The sequence below is a fragment of the Corythoichthys intestinalis genome, chromosome 17 (assembly GCF_030265065.1).
Source record: "Corythoichthys intestinalis isolate RoL2023-P3 chromosome 17, ASM3026506v1, whole genome shotgun sequence".
Classification (NCBI taxonomy): Eukaryota; Metazoa; Chordata; class Actinopteri; order Syngnathiformes; family Syngnathidae; genus Corythoichthys; species Corythoichthys intestinalis.
In genome coordinates this window covers 5,973,195-5,997,344 of record NC_080411.1, presented here as the reverse complement: position 1 = coordinate 5,997,344, position 24,150 = coordinate 5,973,195, and the positions used below count along the sequence as shown (strand labels likewise).

Here is a 24,150-nt window from a genome sequence, read left to right as displayed (position 1 = left end):
ATTGGTAGGACAATTTTATTTCCAGGTGAGTTGTATTTTTTTTTTTTTTTTTTTTTATGACTGCGACATTTGCGTTGATTGCGAATATGCGCATGCGCTATACGGTTGGTTGCTGGACATTTGCGCATGCGCACTACAGCCCAATGAAAGCGCGCCTGAGTGGACAGTCATTCGATGTGGCTTTTTATTTTTTTTTTTATCTCCTTCTCTTTGCTCCTCATCCTCTTTACGAACCGGAACATTAGCGCCATGTCCATAGCCAAGTTCCAGGCGGAGTGGCAGGAAATCGACGAGGAATTTCAACAATTGCAGGTGACTTTTTTTATTCAAAAGAACGTGCTTATTCGACCCCTGGGTGCTGGTTTAAGAAGTCGCGACGTAGTGCGGTGGATGACACTGACAGCTCCAAATGGACCCGACCGGAGCCGGAGCTGCATACTGGCCGTTCGTTCTCATTGAAAACAACTTTGAAGCAACTTCCAATTGAGAAACTAGCTTAAAATATCAGCGGGTGTTCGTCTGCTTCACGGCCGACATTAGCAAAACCGAAGCGAACCGCTTGTTGTTGTGCTTAAACAAGTCTTGGGCTAATATAATTACACGACACGTAGTATTTGTGCCTTATTATTCATTTTACTACTTGTAATTCTGTGTTTTGAACGCGTTACGTCATGTAGCTTAGCTGTAAATGATGCTAACAATAACAAAACAATGCTGACTGTTAGCTTGTCAATTAAAACACGAGGAAAATAATTTGACTGTATTCATAATTAGGATACGATGCAAGGCTCACGATAATGGTTATCTCGCGATTTGGCAATACAATAGTGCTGCAACGATTAATCGATTCACTCGAGTTTAATTATTGAGGCGTTGTAATGGTTTATTTTGAAAGTGTTTGCATTGTTTTATTGATTTGAGTGGATACACTGCCCTACTCTGCCTCATTTCACATGGCTGAATCCAGCTGCTCCGTGTTAAGACCAACATGAGCTAAGTTTTTTTTTTTTTTTTTATGCATTCGTAATATAGCTTATGGGTATATTTAGCTGTTTTTTGTGGGAATATGTGTCTGAACCATTTGTTAAGAGCATTATAAAAAAGTTGGCGTTTTATAGCATTTAAGCTAGCAGACTTTTGCTATGTAAGTTTGCCAATTGTTCTTTTGTTGTACATAGATCCTTATTTAATTATTTTTTTAATACCGTTTGAGGCTAAGCTCAGGTATTTGAATTTTTCACGTTCCTTATCCGATTACTCGATTATTCAACAAACTAGCTCATCGATGAATCGCCTACTAAAATAATCGATAGCTGCAGCCCTACAATACAACAATTGTCAGGGAAAGAAAATCATTCTACGATATTTTACAGTACAGCTAATAAACAGGAAAAACAAGCTTCTGTTGCCATTTCACATAGCTGAAGCCAGCTGCTCCCAGTTAAGACCAACATAAGCGAAGTTTTGTTCGAGCTAATGTTTTTTTAATGCATTTGTAATTTACTTTTTAGGTATGTTTAGCCGTTTTTTGTGGGAATATGTGTTTGAACCATTTTTTAAGAGCACTGTAAAAAAAATGTTTTGCATTTTATAGCATTTAAGCTAGCAGACTTTTGCTATGTAAGTTAGCCAATTGTTCTTTTGTTGGACTTAGATCTTTTTTTTTTTTTTTTTTTTTTAAACCGTTTGAGGCTCGGCTGAGGTATTTTAATTTTTTTAATATTTCTTGTCCGATTATTCGAACTATATAGTTAATCGAGTAATCGGCTACTGAAATAATCGATAGCTGAAGCCCAATTTGAAAGTATTTGCATTCAGTTTTATGGATTTGGGTAGCTATATTGCCTTCTAGTGGCGTTCGTGAATATGACATAATGCATTTAACATGGCTGAATAAAGCTGCTTTCTGTTAAGACCAACATAAGGCTAGTTTTTTTTAATGTATTCGTATAGTGGTGCAACGATTAATCGATTAACTCAAGTAGTCGATTAGAAAAAAAGATTTAATTTTGCTGCTTCGAGTATTCGTTTAATTAAAGTGGGGTTTTAATGTTTTGTTTTGAAAGTGTTGCAATTTTATTGATTTGGGTGGATTTACTGCCCTCTGCTGCTCCCTGTTTAGACCAACATAGCTTAGTTTTTGTTTGAGCTAATGTTTTTTAATACATTCGTAATTTAGTTTATAGGTATATTTAGCCGTTTTGAGGGGAATATGCGTCTGAACCATTTGTTAAGAGCATTTAAAAAAGAAAAAAATTAGCATTTTATAGCATTTAAGCTAGCGGACTTTTGCTATGTAAGTTAGCCAATTGTTCTATTGTTGCACATAGATTCTCATTCATTTATTTATTTTTTTTCGTTTGAGGCTCAGCTCAGGTATTTAATTTTTTATGTTCCTTACCCGATTACTCGATTATTCAAACTAACTACTTAATCGATAGCTGCACCCCTATTTGAAAGTGTTTGCATTCAGTTTTATTGATTTGTGTAGATACATTGCCTTCTAGTGACATTAGTGAATATGACATAACTCATTTAACATGGCTGAATCCGGCTGCTCCCTGTTAAAACTAACATAACGTTAGTTTTTTTTATGCATTCGTATAGTATTGCAACGATTAATCGATTAACCCGAGTACTCGATTAGAAAAAAGGATTCAAATTAAATTTTGGTTCTTTTAGTATTCGTTTAAAGTGGCGTTTGAATGTTTTGTTTTGAAAGTGTTTGCATATTGCTTTATTGATTTGGGTGGATACACTGCCTTACAGTCTGCCTTTCACAAGGCGCAATCCTGCTGCACCCTGTTAAGACCAACATAAGCTTAGTTTTTGTTTGAGTTTTTTTTTTTTTTAATACATTTGTAATTTAGTTAATATGTATATTTTGCCATTTTTGTGGGAATATGTGTCTGAAGCATTTGTTAAGAGCATCGTTAAAAAAAAAAAAAAAGTTAGCATTTTAAAGCATTTAAGCTAGCAGACTTTTGCTATGTAAGTTAGCCAATTGTTCTATTGTTGTACATAGATCCTCATTCATTTAGTTTTTGTTTGAGGCTCAACTCAGGTATTTAATTTTTATGTTCCTATGTTCCTTGTGTTTTTATGTTCCTTATCCTATTACTCGATTAACTAGTTCATCAATTAATCGACTACTGAAATAATCGATAGCTGCAGCCCTACATTCGTAATTTACTTTATAAGTGTATTTGGGTATATTTTTGTGGGAATATGTGTCTGAACGATTTGTTAAGAGCATTGTAAAAAAATAAAATTAATAAATGTTGGCGTTTTATAATGTTAACATATAGCATGTATTGTCACTACATTAGTGATTGGTTAAAAAAAAAAAACATTGACAATAATATCGCATATCGGCAATTAGAGATGTCCTGATCGATCGGCATCCCGATCGATCGGGTCCGATCATGTCATTTTCAAAGTATCGGAATCGGCAAAAAAATATCGGACATGCCTTTTTAAAATTTTTATTTTATTTTTTATTTTTTTATTAAATCGTTTTCTAATTGTATTTAATGTTACAGACATAATGTGTTACACTCTTCCAGAGTCTTTATTTTAAGCTTAAGGTAGGGTTATCAAATTTATCGCGTTAACGGCGAGGATTGATATTTTATATATTTATCATGTTAAAATATCTAACGCATGCGCTGCACGACCCACTCACGCATTGTCGCGTTCAATCTGTAATGGCGCTGTATTACATATATATAGAGCTAAAAGGCAGCGTAAAATGAGTAGAGTGAATTTTGACAGCCTTTGGAGCCTTTTTTTAATTAGCTAAAGCCTTACAATCCCTACGATTAGAAATATCGTGGGAAACAATGTGGGGAAGAAAGGTAGTAATTGATCTTTTTCTTAACACCCTATGTTATTTCCCAACGCAGAGAAGATATATCAATTGGTACCACGACGCACAGTCATGGTTGCACTTCCCATCATGCATTTGGGCATGGCTACAGTATCATTTACTGAAAGTTCAACAAATACACTAGATGGCAATATTTAGTCACAGTATACAAAGTCACAAGTCTTTCTATCCGTGGATCCCTCTCACAGAAAGAATGTTAATAATGTAAATGCCATCTTAAGGATTTATTGTCATAATAAACAAATACAGTACTTATGTACTGTATGTTGAATGTATATATTCGTCCGAGTTTTATTCATTTTTTTCGTAATGCATTGCCAAAATGTATATGATCGGGAAAAATTATCGGGAATGATTGGAATTGAATCAGGAGCAAAAAAAAAAAAGCAATCGGGATCGGCAGATACTCAAACTAAAACGATAGGGATCGGATCGGGAGCAAAAAAACATTATCGGAACAACCCTATCGGCAATAATATGAGACAATCTATCGCCTACTAAAATGTGTTATCGCGACTACATATCCCTAATATCGAGAATTGACATTTTGCTTTTGTGTACCTTGTCTAACCCTCACCCTTGTGTACAGGAAATCCACAAACGATATCGGCAAAAATTAGAGGAGCTGACCAATCTTCAGACCACTTGCAGCGGCGCCATCGTCAAACAAAGAAAGTGTCTGAAAGAGCTTCAATGCAGCTTAAGCAAGTAAGAAAACGGTTAACCACTCCGTCGAAAGCCCGCTGAACGTTTTACGTTCTTTTTGCGTTTTGTGGCAGGTGTGCGCGAGAATGCGACGAAAAGCAGATGCCGGCGGTAGCCGACATACAAAGTCAAATCAAGGAGAAGGAGAACGTCTTCTTTGATATGGAGGCGTATTTACCAAAGAAAAACGGGTCAGTGCCTCTCAACTCGGACCGCTGCAAAGGCTTATTCACTTTGCCAAAATGGATTTAAAACGCCATCGCTGTCAAGGGTGCTGAAATATGATCATTAAAAACTTTTTTTTTGCGTGTGTTTCTATTAGACTGTACTTGAACTTAGTCCTGGGCAACGTGAATGTGACACTCCTCAGCAACCAGGCCAAGTACGACCTTTCTCGCACTGTTTTTTTTTTTTTTTTTTTTTTTAAGCTTGACATACTAATTTCCTGTCTTGTATTTGGTATAGGTTCGCTTACAAGGACGAGTATGAAAAGTTCAAGCTTTACATGACCATCATCCTCATGTTCGGGGCCATCACTTGCCTATTTTTCCTTAACTACCGGTGAGTCTCTTTCATTTTAACTTCCTGAGACCGTGCATACTTATATGAACACATTAGATTTCAAATGGCAACGAGAAGTGAAACCTTAAAGGTCTGAGCTCAGGAAAGGAGCAATATGTAAGATTGGTGGCCAAAATCTGTACTGCAACCAGGATGAACTTAGACAACAGACAACATCCCCTTCCCCTTTGGACTGCCAGATAAGTGCTTTGCTGTGGAGACTCGAGATGTGTTATCATACCAATGTTGCATTTCAATCAAAAAATAGAAAATGCAATTTTTTAAAAGCTTTGCTGTGCTGGGTGGTATACTTGTACGAAGCAGAAGAACTGCTTAGTAAGCCACCAACATCGTTAGGGACGCCTGCTAAGAGGTTCTGCAGCGTGCAGAGCAGGAATACCAGGTTCATACATAGCCATGGCCAAGGGCGTAGGTTTGGTCTGAATATTGGTAGGGACGATATAACAGCATAACCTGCATGTACACTTTTTGCTGGGGACGGGACATTAATAAGACCAAACAGATTGGGTGAACAGGGCTACATTTCTAACCAATATGAACCTAATTAATTGATAGGCTCAATGATTAATGCAAAGCAAATCTGTATTGACCTGTACTAACTTTCACACCTCAAATTTATAATGTCTTAATCCGATCATTTTTGTTAAATCCAGTCAAATGATTTTCTCCATCTTGTTTTGAGAGTTAAAGGCTATTTAACAGATTAATGCGTCAGATTCTTCCACTTACTTTAAGTAAATGTTACTATTTGTTCATATTGAGCCCATACATCAAAAGGTTGGTCATTTTTAGGGCTGCAGCTGTCGAATATTTTAGTAATCGAGTAATCGACTGAAAATTCTATCGATTAATCGAGTAATCGGATAAAACAAATATATTTTTAGGTGAAGAGCAATTATAAATATACATGAGAAAACAAGACATTTCATCTAATCTTGAACCATTTTCAGTCAATGTCTTTATTTTCGATGTATATTGTTGAAAACAGCCAACAATTGCATCTCAGATGTAACTAAAATTTAAAAACAGACTAATTCACTGCTTTCACTCAAAAAACTTTTATATCTTATTAAAAAAAAAAAAAAAGTATATATATCTTACCTAAAAATGCCGTTACGCTTGATAACACACATCACTTAAAAGGTAGGATTTTTTCCCACGTGTTTCAATTGAATTTCTCTTTGTGTCAAGCCATTTTTAAGTTCTAGTTAAGTTTTAAGTTAGTCTAAACTGTAAGTCCTGATAATATTTTGAGTTTTTGCCGTGTTCAAAATAAATGTATGATACAGGCTGTATTGGAGCACATTAGGGACCAGTGCTACTTGGTGTTTTATCCAGCAATGACTACTGAGCTAAAATTGATAGTTAGCATGATTAAGTTTTTATTTTATACCCTCATCTCTCCACAATGCTATGTTATGTTAAAGCCTGTATGTAAGACACGTTAGCCACGCATCGACAGTGGTCATAATTAATAGAAACCTAGCCCTCCGCAGGGCTAACGTTACTTCAGAACAGTAACGTTAATCTTATTTATTAGCGCTTAGTGCTCTTTATTAGCGCTTAGCGCTCTACTGCTTTAAGATGGCGGCTGTTTACTAACGCTGCCCAGACGCGGCCGAGTCTGTCATTTCGCATCTAGTTCAACATACATGTGATCTCTATGAGACTTATCAGACACTACCTGTACCAACGTAGCATCATGCGGCCTAGTATTTAGCAACGTCGGCGTCGTTTGTGGCGGCTATCGGCTGCAGTAAGTTTTTTTTTTTTTCCTTCTTCCTCTCCGCACGTGACAGCGCGTTGTCCCGCATTAAAAGTAGTCCGAGCAAAACGTGATGCTTAGAGCTGTCAAAATAAACAATTACTCGAGGTGAATAAAATGACTCGGATCAGTTTTTAAACTCGAGTTACTCGAGTTGCTCGAGTACTCGTTTCAGCTCTAGTCATTTTTCACCTAAATCGAGAACAAATTGCTTTCAAATAATGTTTTGAACAATATTCTTGAATTAACAAGATTTCTGACAAGTTTTTCTTTTAAGATTAAATATACAAACTTTTTGCTTAAAATTAGACTGTTAAGCTTATTTTCAGCTAGCTGTTATTTCAAGAAATCTAAGCGAGTAAAACTGACTTGAAGCACTGTAGCAGTAGCAAAATTTGTGGTGTGTTCCCCACCTCACAACGCTGACGTCTTTTTACATTACTTAAAGTGGCTGCTGCTGGCGGAAAAAAAACGTCTAATATCCCTCGTCTTTGAAGGGGGCAGGGGAGGCGGCATGTTGTATTTCTGTCGGGCTGTGAATGTGTGTGGGGGGGTCAAGTCATCAGCCAATCAAACGTGTGTTTGAGTGAAAAAAAATGGACTGGCACATTAAGCTAGTGAAAAGGGGTCAATGTATAATGTAAGTCATAATGAAAGTACTGTAATTCACTTAATAATGGTAGGATCAATTCTATCTTTACAACATATTGGAAGACAATCTAAATGACCTATATAACTAAAGTCATTATATAACGCAAATAAGTTTGCTTTAAAGTTTGTGGGTATAATTTAACCATCCTGAAAAATTGGTAGTGTTATGTCCCTACCGTCCCTCTGCAAACCTACGCCCTTGGCCATGGCCATTAGAATGTTCAGCTGCAAATCCTTCACATAACATGTCTACCTGGCTTTCATATTGTACATCTCTTTTTCTCTGCATTTCTGTACAGCATTTGGACAGTTTACATTATTTACCCATCACTGCATCAGGTTTTATACGGGTCATTAAATGGCATTAAAAGTCACTAAATAGATTATGTCAAAATTCAGGCCTTTAAAAGCATTAAACTCAATATTTGAAGCATTAAAAATATGTAAACATGATGGGTAAAAACATATTTTTTTACATAATTTCTTAGAGTTGTCCAATATTATCGGGTTGCCGAGAGAAGTTACAGAGAAGTTTTACAAATAGAGAGAGTTTGGCACTGTTGCTTTTCTTCCAAGGAGTGGCCGTCCACCACAGATGATGCCAAGAGTTCAGCACAGAATACTCAGAGAAGTAAAAAAGAACCCTAGAGTGTCTGCTAAAGTCCAATATCTATGTGCACACATCAACTATATGTAAAACTATGGTCAGCAATGGTGTTAATGGGAGGACTCCACGGTGGAAGCCACTGCTGTCTTAAAAAACATTGTTGCTCGTTTAATATTTGCAAAAAAGCACTCCACAGAAGTTTTGATCAAATATTTTGTGGACGGACGAAGCCAAAGTTGAATTGTTTGGGAGTAACACACACTGTTATGTGTGAAGGAAAAATAGAACCGCTCACAAACATCAAAACCTCCTCCCCACCGTGAAGTACGGTGGAGGGAGCATCATAATTTGGGGCTGTTTTGCTGCCTCAGGGCCTGGACAACTTGCAATCATTAATGGAAGAATGAATTCAAAGGTTTATCGGGATGTTTTGCAGGAAAACCTGAGGCCATCTGTCAGACAGTTGAAGCTAAAAAGAGCATGAATGCTGCAATAAGACAATGATCCAAAACAATGAAGTAAATCAACTTCAGAATGGTTTCAGAAGAACCAAATACATGTTCTGGAGTGGCCAAGTCAAAGTCCAGACTTGAACCGCACTGAGATGCTGTGGCATGACCTAAAGACAGCAGTTCATGCCAGACATCCCAGGAAACTGACTGAACGACAGCAGTTTTGTAGAGAAGAATGGGCCAAGATTAGTCCTGATCGATGTGCCAGACTGATCTGCAGCTACAGGAAGCGTCTGGTTGAAGTTATTGATGCCAAAGGGGGGAGGGCACAAAATATTGAATGTTATGATTCACTTACTTATTTTCCCCCTTATGTCATTGTTTGCATACTATCCTCATTAAAATATGAACACCTATAAATGTTTGGTTGGTTTGAGTTAAAGCAGACAGTTTTTTCATCAGTGTGATTTTGACAAAGATCAGATCACATTTGATGGTGATTTTACGCAGAAATGTGAGAAATTCCAAATTGTTCAGGTACTTTTTCATACCACTGTAGCACAGCAGTTATGCTTATTGACCGTTAGATGTCTCCAAACTAAGATGCTAAGAGGCCTACAGAGCTCTGGCAACCTGGATGAAGACAAAGAACTTATCTCGTAATTGGCTGATTGGTGGAGGGCGGGACATCTGTTGTGAACACAGAATAAAAACAACAATAACTAAAACGGGCTCGGTATCAACTTTTTTAAATTGAGAACTGTGTTCAAAGTATTTCCTCAAAACATGTTTCTTTAATGTCTCTTGAACGTTTAGGGCCATTTGATGAGTAATTGCAGTCCAAATCTTACCTATTGCTCCTTTTAATAGAAGTAAGTCGGGTAAATTGCTGTGCAACTCAATGACATTTCTGTTGATTATGGATCACTTCCTCTTTTTCTTGGATCACTTCCTGTTGATTTTGGCTTTTCATTTCAAATCGTTCAATAATATAATATTATTTTTTTCGTCCCGTTTCAAACGACAGCGTGACAGATGAAATTTTCAACTTTTTGCTGGTGTGGTACTATTGCACATTGACGATACGGGAAAGCATCCTCATGACGAACGGGTCCAGGTAAGTACTGAGCCATTCCACTCGGTTCTTGCGGCGCCATCAACAAACGATTCATGACTTTCTCTGTGTTTCAGGATTAAAGGCTGGTGGGTGTCTCACCATTACGTGTCCACCTTTCTGTCTGGTGTCATGCTTACTTGGTGAGTACACGTATCAAGATGGTAGAACGCCCATATTACTATAAGATGGGCTGCCAAAATGTCATGAAATTCACCATTTTACCGGGTTTGCAGACAATTTGTACTGAAAGTGCCTAGAATCTGCAGTGTGAGATTCTGATGGTATGATAACTAGGAGTGGGAACCTCTTGGTACCTCACGATACAATACGATTCGCCATACAAAGCTCACAATAACGATGATCTGACGATATGGCGATACAACGATTATCGATACATTGGTCAGGAAATCATTCTAGAATATTCTACAAACAACTTATAAACAGAAAAACAAGCTTCTGCTGTGAATTGGAATGAGTTTATCACTAGTAGACGTCCAATCCATTTGAACTATCAGGGTGGCAGCGAATGAACGTTCGTTCTATTATTTTGTTTTCTTACTGTAACGAAAATGAACCAAACCGAGATTTTTGTGTACCGTTACACCCCTATTAGGAGTACATTTTTCTCAAAGCCTTATTCAAGTAAATAACAGAGAACATGTAACGTGTTACTACCCACCTCTGGTGCTGGCAATGCCATGTGTGGGATGAGTGGGTGTGTATATGCTCTCACGTGCTTTTTAAATGAGTTGGTAACTAATTTATAAATCGATTTAATCGATTAGTTGTTGCAGCCTTGTTAAGAAGCTAGTTGGACAGTAAGATGTCCAAAAATGGGAAAAAATGTGAACTGTTGTTTTCCAAAGTAAAAGCATGTTTATGTCCTACTTTGACTTAACAAAAATATAATAAATCTGATAATATTTACAAATGAGAAGTTTTATGTATGTAATAATTTCAAGAATTTAGACAAGTTTAAGGTGCAGAAGTTCCTAAACGATTAATCGGTTATCAAAATAGTTGTCCATTAATTTGCTAATCGAATTTTAATTTTTTTTATTTTTTCAATTTCAATTTATTTGTATAGCCCTGGATCACAACAAGGTTGTCTCAAAGGGCTTTGCAGAGGCAATATGATACACAATCAGAAACAGCAAACGAAGCAACAAAGATGAATAAATAAAGTTCAAGTCCTGGGTATCCCCCATCCTTAGACCCTCCATGTCGGCAAGGAAAAACTCCAGAGTCTTTGGGAGAAAACGAGAAACCTTGGGGAGTACCACAGTCAGGAGAGATCCACTCCCAGGACGGATAGACAGGAACCCCAGAACTGCTAATAGGAATTAGCAAGCGAAGTTATAGTCCGTAAAAATACAGTGGAGTAAAGGAGCAAGAAGAGATCCCTCTAGTCAGATGAGACGGGGGTAGCAGCGAGGACGTCTATCCAGCCAGGGGTCCGGACAGTCAGGAGGCTGCAGCTGAAAAATAGCCCCTCCCCAGAGGGGAAGGGGGAAAGGGGACACCGGGTGACTAGTGATGAAGAGACTAGACAAATAGATATTAACACTGGAAAATAGAAATAAAGTAAGACAAGTGGTAGGTAGAGTAAGAAAAGGAGATAGAACTCAGCGGCTGTACTGCCCCCAGCATTATAGCTTCTAGTGCAGCTTAGACTAAACAGTGAGTCTACTCCGACTTCAACTAGCCTGACCATAAGCTTTGTCGGATAGGAACGTTTTTAATCTAATCTTAAATGTGCAGACTGTCTCGGCTTCTTTATTATTAGCTGGAAGCTGATTCCACAAAACAGGGGCTTGGTGGCTAAAGGCTCTAGCTCCGACAGTACTTTTAGAAACCCTGGGAACTACCAGTAGACCTGCATTCTGAGAGTGGAGTGTTCTGTTGGGCGGTACGGAACCAGAACATCGGTGAGATAAGATTGCCCCAAACCTTTAATGGTCTTAAATGTAAGAAGGAGGATTTTAAATTTAATTCTAAACTCGACTGGAAGACAGTGAAGGGCCTGGAGGACAGGGGTGATGTGCTCTCTTCTGTTGGTTCCTGTTAAAAGTCTTGCTGCTGCGTTTTGGACAAGCTGAAGACCTTTTAGAGAACTTTTAGGACAAGCTGCAAGTAGGGAGTTACAGTAATCCAATCTCAATGTAACGAAAGCGTGAATTAATTTTTCTGCTTCGCTTTTAGATAAAATATTTCTAATTTTGGCTATGTTGCGCAGGTGAAAGAAGGCCGTTCTGCAGGTTTGTTTAATGTGAGCTTTAAACGATAAATCAGGGTCGAATAAAACTCCTAGGTTTTTAACTGTGGTGCTGGAGGCTACACTTACATTGTCCAGAGTGACTATCTGGGCAGCTAAAGAGTCCCTCACACTTTTCGGGCCTATTATAAAGACTTCTGTCTTTTCAGGGTTAAGTAGAAGATAGTTAGTGCTCATCCAGGTATTTATATCTCGGACGCAGGTGCTTAGTTTGTCCACTTTCCTGATCTTCTCAGGTTTAATTGATAAATACAGTTGTGTCGTCAGCGTAACAATGAAAGTTAATGCTATGTTTTCTGATGATATTACCTAGAGGAAGCATATACAGCGTAAACAAGATGGGCCCAAGGACCGATCCTCGCGAATAGTTGTTGATTAATTGTCGCACCTCTTGATTAGACATCTAGTCGGTGGCACTGAAACACAATCGTTCACTGACTTTATGGTGATTTTGTTTTGTTTTTAGGCCAGAGGGGCCCATGTATCAGAGGTTCAGAAGCCAGTTCCTGGCTTTCTCCATCTACCAGAGTGAGTGTCACCTCGGACTGTGCTTTTTCACCACATAAGCTAACCTAAGTGAAATATTGTAGGTTTTGTGCAGTTCCTCCAATACTACTATCAAAGCGGCTGCTTGTACAGGCTGCGAGCTTTGGGGGAGAGGAACCAGCTGGACCTAACAGTGGGTGAGTGCTCACGATCCGGGGTAAAAGTTGAAGAATGAGGCATTGCAACACTGTTTGCGTCCCCGCAGAGGGATTTCAGTCGTGGATGTGGCGAGGCCTCACCTTTCTTTTGCCTTTCCTCTTTTTCGGCCACGTGAGTCATTCAGACCTTTTGTATTTTATATGATCACGGTAATCCAAAGGACAAGTCGGTCCCACCGTCTTTTTCTTTCAGTTTTGGCAACTGTATAATTCGGTGACCCTGTTCCGCTTGGCGGGACGAGAGGACTGCAAGGAGTGGCAAGTGAGTTCTGTGTAATTTGATGAATTTAAACTTTTGACGAGTTTGTCAAAACGATGATGCCATTTCTACACGTATACAGTGGGGCAAATAAGTAGAGATGGGTCCGATCACGTCATTTTCAAAGTATCGGAATCGGCAAAAAAATATCAGACATGCCTTTTTTTAATATATATATATATTTTAATTAAATCGTTTTCTAATTGTATTTAACATTACAGACATAATATGTTACACTCATCCAGAATCTTTAGTTTAGGCTTAATTTAGGGTTATCAAATTTATCCCGATAATGGCAGTAATTAACTTTTTAAAAAATGTATCACGTTATAATATTTAACGCAATTAATGCGTGCGCTGCATGACCCACTCACGCATTGTCGCGTTCAATCTGTAATGGTGCCATTTTACCTATATAGAGAGCTAAAAGGCAGTGTAAAATGAGTAGAGTGAATTTTGGCAGACTTTGGAGCCTTTTTTTAATTGGCTAAAGCCTTACAATCCCTCTCCCTATGATTAGAACTATCGTGGGAAGTAATGTGGGGAAGAAAGGTAGTAATTGATCTTGATCTTAACACCTTATGTTATTTCCCAACGCAGAGAAGATGTATCAATTGGTAGCACTACGCACAGTCATGGTTGCTCTTCCCATCATGCATTTGGGCATGGCTACAGTATCATTTACTGAAAGCTCAACAAATACACTAGATGGCAATATTTAGTCACAATATACAAAGTCACAAGTCTTTCTATCCGCGGATTCCTCTCACAGAAAGAATGTTAATAATGTAAATGCCATCTTGAGGATTTCTTGTCATAATAAACAAATACAGTACTTATGTACTGTATGTTGAATGTATATATTCGTCCGAGTTTTATTCATTTTTTTCTCAATGCATTGCCAAAATGTATATGATCGGGAAAAATTATCGGGAATGATTGGAATTGAATCGGGAGCGAAAAAAAGCAATCGGATTGGGAAATATCGGGATCGGCAGATACTCAAACTAAAACGATCGGGATCGGATCGGGAGCAAAAAAACATGATCGGAACAACCCTACAAATAAGTATTTAGTCAACCACCAATTGTGCAAGTTCTCCTACTTGAAGAGATTAGAGAGGCCTGTAATTGTCAACATGGGTAAACCTCAACCATGAGAGACAGAATGAGAGAAAAAAAACAAAATCACATTGTTTGATTTTTAAAGAATTTATTTGCAAATCATGGTGGAAAAGAAGTATTTGGTCAATACCAAAAGTTCATCTCAATACTTTGTTATGTACCCTTTGTTGGCAATAACTGAGCCCAAACGTTTTCTGTAACTCTTCACTCTTCGCTTGGAGTAAAGAAATCAACTGTGGGAGCAATTATTAGAAAATGGAAGACATACAAGACCACTGATGATCTCCCCGATCTGGGGCTCCATGCAAGATCTCACCCCGTGGAGTCAAAATGATAACAAGAATGGTGAGCAAAAATCCCAGAACCACACTGGGGGACCTCGTGAATGACCTACAGAGAGCTGGGACCACAGTAACAAAGGCTACTAACAGTAACACAATGCGCCGCCAGGGACTCAAATTCTGCACGGCCAGACTTGTCCCCCTGCTGAAGCCAGTACACGTCCAGGCCCGTCTGCGGTTTTGTAGAGAGCATTTTGATGATCCAGTGGAGGACTGTGAGAATGTGTTTTGGTCAGATGAAGCCAAAATCGAACTTTTTGGTAGAAACACAGGTTCTCGTGTTTGGAGGAGAAAAAAAATGAATTACACCATACCCACTGTGAAGCATGGGGGTGGAAACATCATGCTTTGGGGCTGTTTTTCTACAAAGGGACCAGGACGACTGATCTGTGTAAAGGAAAGAATGAATGGGGCCATGTATCGAGAAATTTTGAGTGAAAATCTCCTTCCATCAGCAAGGGCATTGAAGATGAGACGTGGCTGGATCTTTCAGCATGACAATGATCCAAACACACAGCCAGGGCAACAAAGTTCAAGGTCCTGGAGTGACCTCGCCAGTCTCCAGATCTCAACCCCATAGAAAATCTGTGGAGGGAGTTGAAAGTCCGTGTTGCCCAACGACAGCCCCAAAACATCACTGCTCTAGAGGACATCTGCATGGAGGAATGGGCCAAAATACCAGTAACAGTGTGTGAAAAGCTTGTGAAGAGTTACAGAAAACTCCGTTATTGCCAACAATAGGTACATAAGAAAGTATTGAGATGAACTTTTGGTATTGACCAAATACTCATTTTCCACCATGATTTGCAAATAAATTCTTTAAAAATCAAACAATGTGATTTTCTGTTTTTTTCCCCCCCACATTCTGTCTCTCATGGTTGAGGTTTACCCATGTTGACAATTACAGGCCTGTCTAATATTTTCAAGTGGGTGAAATTGCACAATTAGTGGTTGACTAAATACTTATTTGCCCCACTGTAAATGCAATTTATTTTATATCGTGTGTGTTAGAGTAATACAGTCAAACAGTAAATACGAGAAAAGATACTATTCCCTTCAGCTGTTAGAAATGCCGTTATTACCAACCACTGATCATGAGCTACCCAGAGGTTGGCATTTTTTAATTTTTAATTTCAAAATTTCAGGATACAGCCCAATGTGAATATTGCTGTTTTTTTTGTTGTTGTTGTCTTTCAGGTGTTTATGCTGGCTCTTACATTCCTGGTCCTATTTCTGGGTAACTTCCTGACCACGTTAAAAGTGGTTCACCAGAAGGTGCACAACAAGCAGGACAGTGTGAAAAAAAACAATTGAGACGCTCGGATTTGTACTTTTCGGGAAGTCGGCAAACGGCCGGATGGACTTACTGCGCGGACGTTTGTGGATTTTTTTTCCTTTCTCTCAGGTGTCGACCCGTTCAGACGCTGTCGCGAGGGTTCGGGTCCCGGCCGACGTCCGCATCGCTGCTCCATCCTGTACATAGAAAAAGTAAAAAAACACGATAGACTATTTGTTGTGCACTAATCTAAACTTATGCAACTACAAGAAAGATCCACTTAGCCTTTGGACCGCCGGAAGTTTCATATTGAATTTTTCTGCCATCATTTAGTGGCGAAACGACTGTAAGTCACGCTTCCGTCCGGTTATGCCTCGAAGCAGAGCAAAAAAAAAAAACCTGAAAAAATCGGAAAAATGATAGTTCGTTTTTCAAATATGTGGTAGGTAGAAAGGTTTAGTTTTTTGTTTTTTTATTTATTGACAGCGGGCGAGCTAGGAGATCTTGGACTCTAACCACTTTCATGTCGTGTGCACGAAAGTCGAATCACATTTCATGTATGTTAGTTTTTTAATTGTATCACGTTGCACAGTTTGTTTTCAAATCACATGCCGGCCAATATGGCGTCAGTACTGTAACGGAACAAGGAAGGGATGGGAACTTGTTTCTCTCAATTGCAAGCAAAAAAAAAAGGAATATTTCTAGTCATGAGTGGTCTTTTTCTTTTTTTAGATTTTGTAGATGATGTGTGGCTTCATATGTTCACTTGCAGCCTTTGGGGTTATTCGAGATCGAGAGAAGGCACGTTTGCTGACAGTAGAGGGCGCTGTGGTCAAAGGAAAGCGAAATAGGATCATTTGGCCTATACTAAAATAAGGACTTTACTACCAGAAATTGTGAACTAAATCCCGATAGATGGACGTACATACAGTGCTGACAAGGTCGTAGGGACGATATGGCGTAAATTGCACGGAGACTTTTTCCTGGGGACGGGACATTCGTAATTATCAATGCAAAATAAATATGTATTGACCAGTGGCGCCTCCAGAAATTTTTCACAGGGGTGGCCAGATGGGGTCACTTAAAATCTTGGGGTGGCCAAAACTAAAAGCCATAATTTCAGGTTTTCATTATATTATTGCAGTAAAAAGGTCAGGCGAAAACTATCAGAAAGACTTAAGGACACGGCTACTGATATACTTTGTGTAATATTTGATGTTACTAATGATTTAATGTGCATAGTCCATAACTGTCCAGTCAACATTTTGAGTTCCACAACAATTCTGTTTTATTGTGTTATATATATATTTTAGGCAAAAGGTGTACAAAAGGGCTGTCAAACGATTCAAATTTTTATCGAGTTAATTGTAATAAATCGCAATTCCAAAACGTCTCTAAAATATGCCATATTTTTCTGTAAATTAATGTTGGAATGGAAAGATAAGATGGATATATACATTCAACATACTGTACATTAGTAATGTATTTGTTTATTATAACAATAAATCCACAAGATGGCATTAACTTTAGTAACATTCTTTCTGTGAAAGGGATCCACGGATAGAAAGACTTGTAATTCTTAAAGGATAAATATGAGTTTGTATATTGTGACTAAATATTGCCATCTAGCACAGGGGTCCCCAACGACCAGGCCGCATACCGGTACCGGTCCGTGGCGCATTTGGTAAGGGGCCGCGCAGAAATAATAAATACTTTATTAATGACTGCATTCTGGCCGATTGTCTTTGGCCTGTGCCGCTTAACACACCAAAACACACCAATATCCCTGTCTACTCTAGATATACAACTACAGGATTGGAGGTCGTCATAGAAATGCATTGATTGGGCTGTTAGCACTAAATCTCGTTTTGTATATCTATGCGCGCTTGGACTTGATAATTACGTATGATGTAGGTCGTCGCCAATCACATTCCTTCCCGGAAATAATTAGCCCCCACACTACAATGACTGAATAACAGACGTCTTTGGACAGACTTTTTACGGGGAAAAGGGAACCTGACGAGCCAGAAGATGTGCCTACAACTTCGAAGAAAACAAAATTTATGCTACTTCCCAATCACTAAAGACCCACGAACTGCGAAGGAGTGAATTCGTGACCCGTATGTGAATAAACGGAGTGATTCGAGCATGTCATATCAGTTTGTAGAGGTCGCAAATCACGGCGACATTAAAAGTACATTTGAGACAACAACTCTACCGAAGTTCTGGATTAAAGTCATTTCGGGCTATCCTGACATCGCTAGGAGCGCGCTGAAAACTGTGCTACAATTTCCAACATCGTGTATTTGTGATGCTAGCTTCTCTCACTCTCCCATCTCGGGACCATCTCGTCTCAACGAAACAAAGTCAGGCCTCCCACTGATTCAGCGGGTGAGTTGTATTTTTTTCCCTGCACTTAACACGACGGGGCTAAAAACAAATGCTATTTTATATTTGCTGTATTTTTCTGCCGCACGTCGCCGGTGTTCTGACAAAATTGGCATGCACGAAACGTTAAAAAGGCGTGAATGCAGCGATTCCAAAGTACACACTACAAACTTTCTTTAAAGAAAGGAATATTAACTTACGTTTGCCATGTTAGGCGCACACAACAACTGCACGTAGCCCTCTCACTTAACGACTTCGCCGCGTCGTTAAGCATTAATTTACGCCATTTCCGTGTTGCACATGTATGTTTATGATGTAAATAGTTTTTTAGGACCATTGGATAACATTGAGAGTCCAACTGAATAAATAAGAGGACTTTTTTCACCGCCACAAAAGCTTTGGTAGCAAAATTTTATAAGGATGCATAAAATGACAGGACACCGGTTCGTGAAAAAAAGACCCAAATCACACCGGTCTGTGGTGCAAAAAAGGTTGGGGACTCCTGATCTAGCGTATTTGTTGAGTTTCAGTAAATGATACTGTAGCGACTTAACTGTTCTGCCCAATTATATTGTAGTAATATATTAGTAGTAGTAATATACTATACTATTGAGTAGAGTAGTATTGAATATAATAGAATAGTTGCTGTGGGAGAGATGACAAAGCTTTTGCCAATTAAAAGCACGGCCCCAATGAATGCTTGTATCTACTCCGCTCTGCCTCTTATGCCTGTATATAAGTAAAACGGCGCCATTGTAGGCTGTTTGCGGCAATGCGTGAAGGAGTCGTACCTTGAATGCGTTAATTGCGATTAATATTTTCACGTGATTAATTAAAAAATAATAATTACCGCCCGTTAATGTGATAAATTTGACAGCCCTACATTTAACAAAACAAAATAAATGCATTCATTTGGGATGAAATGCATAATCAGTTATGCAACAATTTAACGATATACAGTTGTGGTCAAAAGTTTACATACACTTGTGAAGAACATAATGTCATGGCTCTCTTGAGTTATTTCTACAACTCTGATTTTTCTCCGATAGAGTGATTGGAACAGATACTTCTTTGTCACAAAAAACATTCATGAAGTTTGGTTCGTTATGACTTTATTATGGGTTAACAGAAAAAGTGATCAAATCTGCTGGGTCAAAAATATACATACATGGATCTGAAAAAGCGAATCATTGACTTGAACAAGTCAGGAAAGTCACTTGGAGCCATTTCAAAGCAGCTGCAGGTCCCAAGAGCAACAGTGCAAACAATTGTAAGTATAAAGTGCATGACAGTTTTGTCACTGCCACGATCAGGAAGAAAACGCAAGCTATCACCTGCTGCTGAGAGAAAATTGGTCAGGAGGGTGAAGATTCAACCGAGAATCACCAAAAAGCAGATCTGCCAAGAATTACAAGCTGCTGGAACACAGGTGTCAGTGTCCACAGTCAAGCGTGTTTTGCATCTCCATGGACTGAAAGGCTGCCGTGCAAGAAGGAAGCCCTTGCTCCAAAAGCGGCACCTTAAGGCTCCACTGAAGTTTGCTGCTGATCAAATGGACAAAGATAAGACCTTCTGGAGGAAAGTTCTGTGGTCAGACGAAATAAAAATCCAGCTGTTTGGCCACAATGCCCAGCAATATGTTTGGAGGAGAAAAGGTGAGGCCTTTAACCCCAAGTACACCGTGCCTACCGTCAAGCACGGTGGTGGTAGTATTATGCTGTGGGGCTGTTTTGCTGCCATTGGAACTGCTGCTTTACAGAGAGTAAATGGGATAATGAAGAAGGAGGATTACCTTCAAATTCTTCAAGATAACCTAAGGTCATCACCCCGAAGATTGGGTCCTGGGCGCAGTTGGGTGTTCCAACAGGACAATGACCCCAAACACACATCAAAAGTGGTAATGGAATGGCTAAATCAGGCTAGAATTAAGGTTTTCGAATTGCCTTCCCAAAATCCTGACTTGAACTTGTGGACAATGCTGAAGAAACAAGTCCATGTCAGAAAGCCATCAAATTTAACTGAACTGCACCAATTCTGTCAAGAGGAGTGGTCAAAGATTCAACCAGAAGCTTATGGATGGCTACCAAAAGCGCCTAATTGAAGTGAAAATGGCCAAGGGACATGTTACCAAATATTAGCGCTGCTGTATGTATATTTTTGACCCAGCAGATTTGATCACTTTTTTTCTGTTCACCCATAATAAAGTCATAAAAGAACCAAACTTCATGAATGTTTTTTGTGATAAAGAAGTATCTGTTCCAATCACTCTATCAGAGAAAAATCAGAGTTGTAGAAATAACTGGAAACTCAAGAGAGCCATGACATTATGTTCTTCACAAGTGTATGTAAACTTTTGACTACAACTGTACTGGCAAGTGGGGTGGCCAACTAATTTATAGGGGTGGCCGTGGCCACCCCTGTCCAGCCCTTGGTGGCGCCACTGGTATTGACTTGACAAAAAGAAACATTTTGAAAACTGCCAGAAAAAATGTCCGGATTTTATGAGCAAATTGAAATTGCGTTATTTGAACGTCACTAAAATAATATTAACATACACAATAAATACAAGCTTGTTAATCATCTTTAACTATCCAGGAATGCAAAAAAAATGTCTTAAGACCACTCAACATTGTCTAATTGAAGAAATTAAATATAATAATATAATAAAACTTCTTTGTCAGGGAATAACTAAAATCAATAAAAATGGAGCTGTCCTTCAGGTAAAACACAACTGCTTTTGTCCACAAGCACAACCAAACTCAACAAAAACATGAAAGCTCCAGTGGGCTGCTTTAAGACCACATGCATTTCTCACAGTTCGCATAGAGGAGGACACTTTTTTTCTAAGCAGCTTCCTAGTAGTTTTCCAGGTTAGCAGGTTCACGCAGTTTAATGTTATGCTAACTATGATGCAGGTTGGACTTTCAGTAGCAAAATTAGTGGTGTGTTCCTCACTTCCACAGCATTGAAGTCTTTTACATTTCTTACAGTGGCTGCTGCTGCTGGCTGAAAAAAACATTTAATAATAAAAAAATAATTCACTTAATAATGGTGGGGTAAGTTACAACAATTAAAACATGAGGAGACAACCTATATAGCCTATACAACTGAAGTCATTATATAACGCAAATAAGGTTGCTTAAAAGTTTGTGGGGACAATTTGAACATCCTGAAAAGTTGCTAGTGTTTTGTCCCTACTGTCCCTATGCAAACCTACGCCCGTGAATGCTGGCCAAAAGTATTGACACGCCTGCAATTGTGTTAGATAATGCTCAATTTCTCCCAGAAAATGATTGCAATTACAAATCCTTTGGTAGTAATATTTTCAATTGTTTTTCTTGCAATTAAAATTTAAATCATTATCATTTTACACAAAACCCCAAAAATGGGCCGGACAAAAATATTGGCACCCTCAGCCCAATTTATATTTCATTTGATCTTTATTTTTGTCAGACAGTCTTATTGAGATTAATATCTCTTTTCCAAGAGAGGCCTGAGCACAAAGAAACATTCACAAATATCGGACTAATACTTGGTAGCACAACCTTTAGACAAAATAACTGTGAACAACCGCTTCCGGTATCCATCAATTAGTTTTTTTGACAATGCTCTGCTGGAATTTTAGACCATTCTTCTTTGGCTAACTGCTCCAGGTCTCTGAGATTTGAAGGGTGCCTTCTCCAAGCTGTCATTTTCAGATCTCTCCACAAGTGTTCTATGGGATTCAGGTCTGGACTCATTGCTGGCCACTTTAGAAGTCTCCAGTGCTTTCTCTTAAACCATTTTCAAGTGCTTATTGAAGTGTGTTTTGGGTCATTGTTCTGCTGGAAGACCCATGACCTCTGAGGGAGACCCAGCTTTCTCACACTGAGCCCTACATTATGCTGGAAAATTTGTTGGTCCTCTTCAGACTTCATAATGCCATGCACACGGTCAAGCAGTCCAGTGCCAGAGGCAGCAAAGCAACCCCAAAACATCAGGGGTCCTCCGCCATGTTTGACTGTGCGGACATTATTTTCTTTGTAGGCCTCTTTTTTTTTTTTTTTTTTTTTTTTAAACCTGTAAACTCTATGTTTATGCCTTTTCCCAAAAAGCTCTACTTTTGTCTCATCTGACCAGAGAACATTCTTCCAAAACGTTTTTGCCTTTCTCAGGTAAGTTTTGGCAAACTCCAGCCTGGGTGTCTATGTCTCTTAGTCAGAAGCGGGGTCTTCCTAGTTATCCTACTATAGAGTCCCTTTTCATTCAGACGCCGACGGATAGTACGGGTTGACACTGTTGCACCCTTGGACTGCAGGACAGAATTTGAACTTGTTTGGATTTTAGTTGAGGTTTTTTATCCACCATCCGCACAGTCTTTCGTCAATTTCATCTTTCTGTCCACATCTAGGGAGGTTAGCCACAGTGCCATGGGCTTTACACTTATTGATGACACTGCGCACAATAGACACTGGAACATCCAGGTCTTTGGAAATGAACTTGTTGCCTTGAGATTGCCCATGCTTCCTCACAATTTTGCTTCTCAAGACCTCAGACAGTTCTTTGGTCTTCTTTTTTTTTCTCCATGCTCAATGTGGTACACACAAGGACACCGAACAGAGGTTGAGTCAACTTTAATCCATTTTAACTGGCTGCAAGTGTGATTTAGTTATTGCCACCACCTGTTACGTGCCATGGGTAAGTAACAAGTGCTGTTAATTACACAAATTAGAGAAGCATCAAATGATTTTCTTCAGAGGGTGCCAATACTTTAGTCCAGCCCATTTTGGGAGTTTGGTGTAAGATGATAGTGTGTTTTTTCATTGCAAGCAAAATAAATGAAGATATTACTACCAAAGCATTCGAATATATATATAGACATACATAATATAAACATTTGAAACTGATTTATAAATGTTCTTGCACTTGATGGAAATTTAAATTTACGAAGGTCTGGTGTACTTTTCCCTTGACAAAATGTAAAATGATGTGAATTGTGGTTTGATTGGCATTCACCAGATCAGAAATTTTCTTCTAAATATACAGACTTCTGCTCGAAAAAAAATAATTTGGAAACCTACACGATAAAACATTTTTAAATCCGCAGAGCACAAACAGGCGCTGGCTTGTAAAAAGAAAATAATTCCTGCATGCACATTTAAAAAAAAAAAAAAAAAAAATCATGCTTTAGAAATCGGTAGTAGAACATAGGTTAGTTTCACCCACAAATACTGTATGCGGAAATGAGCCTTTATTGAAAAAATATGGCTAATTTCTTTTCAAAAACTGAACAGTTCCTTTATAAAACACCAGCAAAATGATTGCAAAAGAATTTATTTACAAACCTAAAATGTAACATTCACATTCTGCCTTTCCATTTTCTAATCTACAGCAACCGACATTTTGTTTGCTCAGGATCAGCTTTACAGTGCGGCGCCATTTTCTGCTTGGCTCCAACTCACTTCAGTCGAAAACTATCTTAAAGTGACCCAATACTGCCACATATTGGCCATAGTCTGGCATTTTGTGACTGTGAATTTCTTAAAGGAGCACTATGTGAGATTGGTGGTCACAAATGGTAATGCAACCAGGATGAAACAATTGAAGCGCACATCTACTTCCCTTGCCAGATGAGTGGTTCGCAATAGAGAATCAAACTACGTTATCATACCAATATTGCATTAAAATCAGAGACTAGAAAAGCTTTGCTGTGCTGGTTGGTATACTTGTAATACAAGTACAAGCGCTGTCTAGTACAAGTACGTGCAAGTATGCGTGCTCATATGCTACAAGTACGTGCGAGTATGCGTGCTCGTATGCTGCAAGTACGTGCGAGCATGCGTGCTCGTATGCTGCAAGTACGTTCGAGTATGCGTGCTCGTATGCTGCAAGTACGTGCAAGCATGCGTGCTCGTATGCGGCAAGTACGTGCAAGCATGCGTGCTCGTATGCGGCAAGTACGTGCAAGCATGCGTGCTCGTATGCGGCAAGTACGTGCAAGCATGCGTGCTCGTATGCGGCAAGTACGTGCAAGCA

General features: G+C 38.9%; 1 protein-coding gene across 1 annotated transcript; it reads left to right on the top strand.

Moving 5' to 3' along the window:
- The first annotated feature begins 141 nt into the window (after window positions 1–141).
- On the top strand, window positions 142–16,451 carry tmem120b (transmembrane protein 120B). Its single transcript, XM_057819870.1, has 12 exons — window positions 142–312; window positions 4,479–4,597; window positions 4,669–4,785; window positions 4,917–4,976; window positions 5,060–5,155; window positions 9,679–9,768; window positions 9,843–9,908; window positions 12,510–12,571; window positions 12,634–12,726; window positions 12,795–12,859; window positions 12,941–13,009; window positions 15,669–16,451. The coding sequence occupies exons 1-12, from the start codon at window positions 175–177 to the stop codon at window positions 15,783–15,785; spliced, it is 1,092 nt and encodes a 363-aa protein (XP_057675853.1). The 5' UTR covers window positions 142–174; the 3' UTR covers window positions 15,786–16,451.
- The last annotated feature ends 7,699 nt before the right edge of the window (window positions 16,452–24,150 follow it).

Bases quoted from the DNA above. Each gene is read 5' to 3' on its own strand.
- tmem120b (XM_057819870.1), top strand. From the start codon at position 175: ATGTGGCTTTTTATTTTTTTTTTTATCTCCTTCTCTTTGCTCCTCATC. The intron at 4,598-4,668 runs GTAAGAAAACGG...GTTTTGTGGCAG, and splicing joins CTTCAATGCAGCTTAAGCAA to GTGTGCGCGAGAATGCGACG. The intron at 9,769-9,842 runs GTAAGTACTGAG...TCTGTGTTTCAG, and splicing joins CTCATGACGAACGGGTCCAG to GATTAAAGGCTGGTGGGTGT.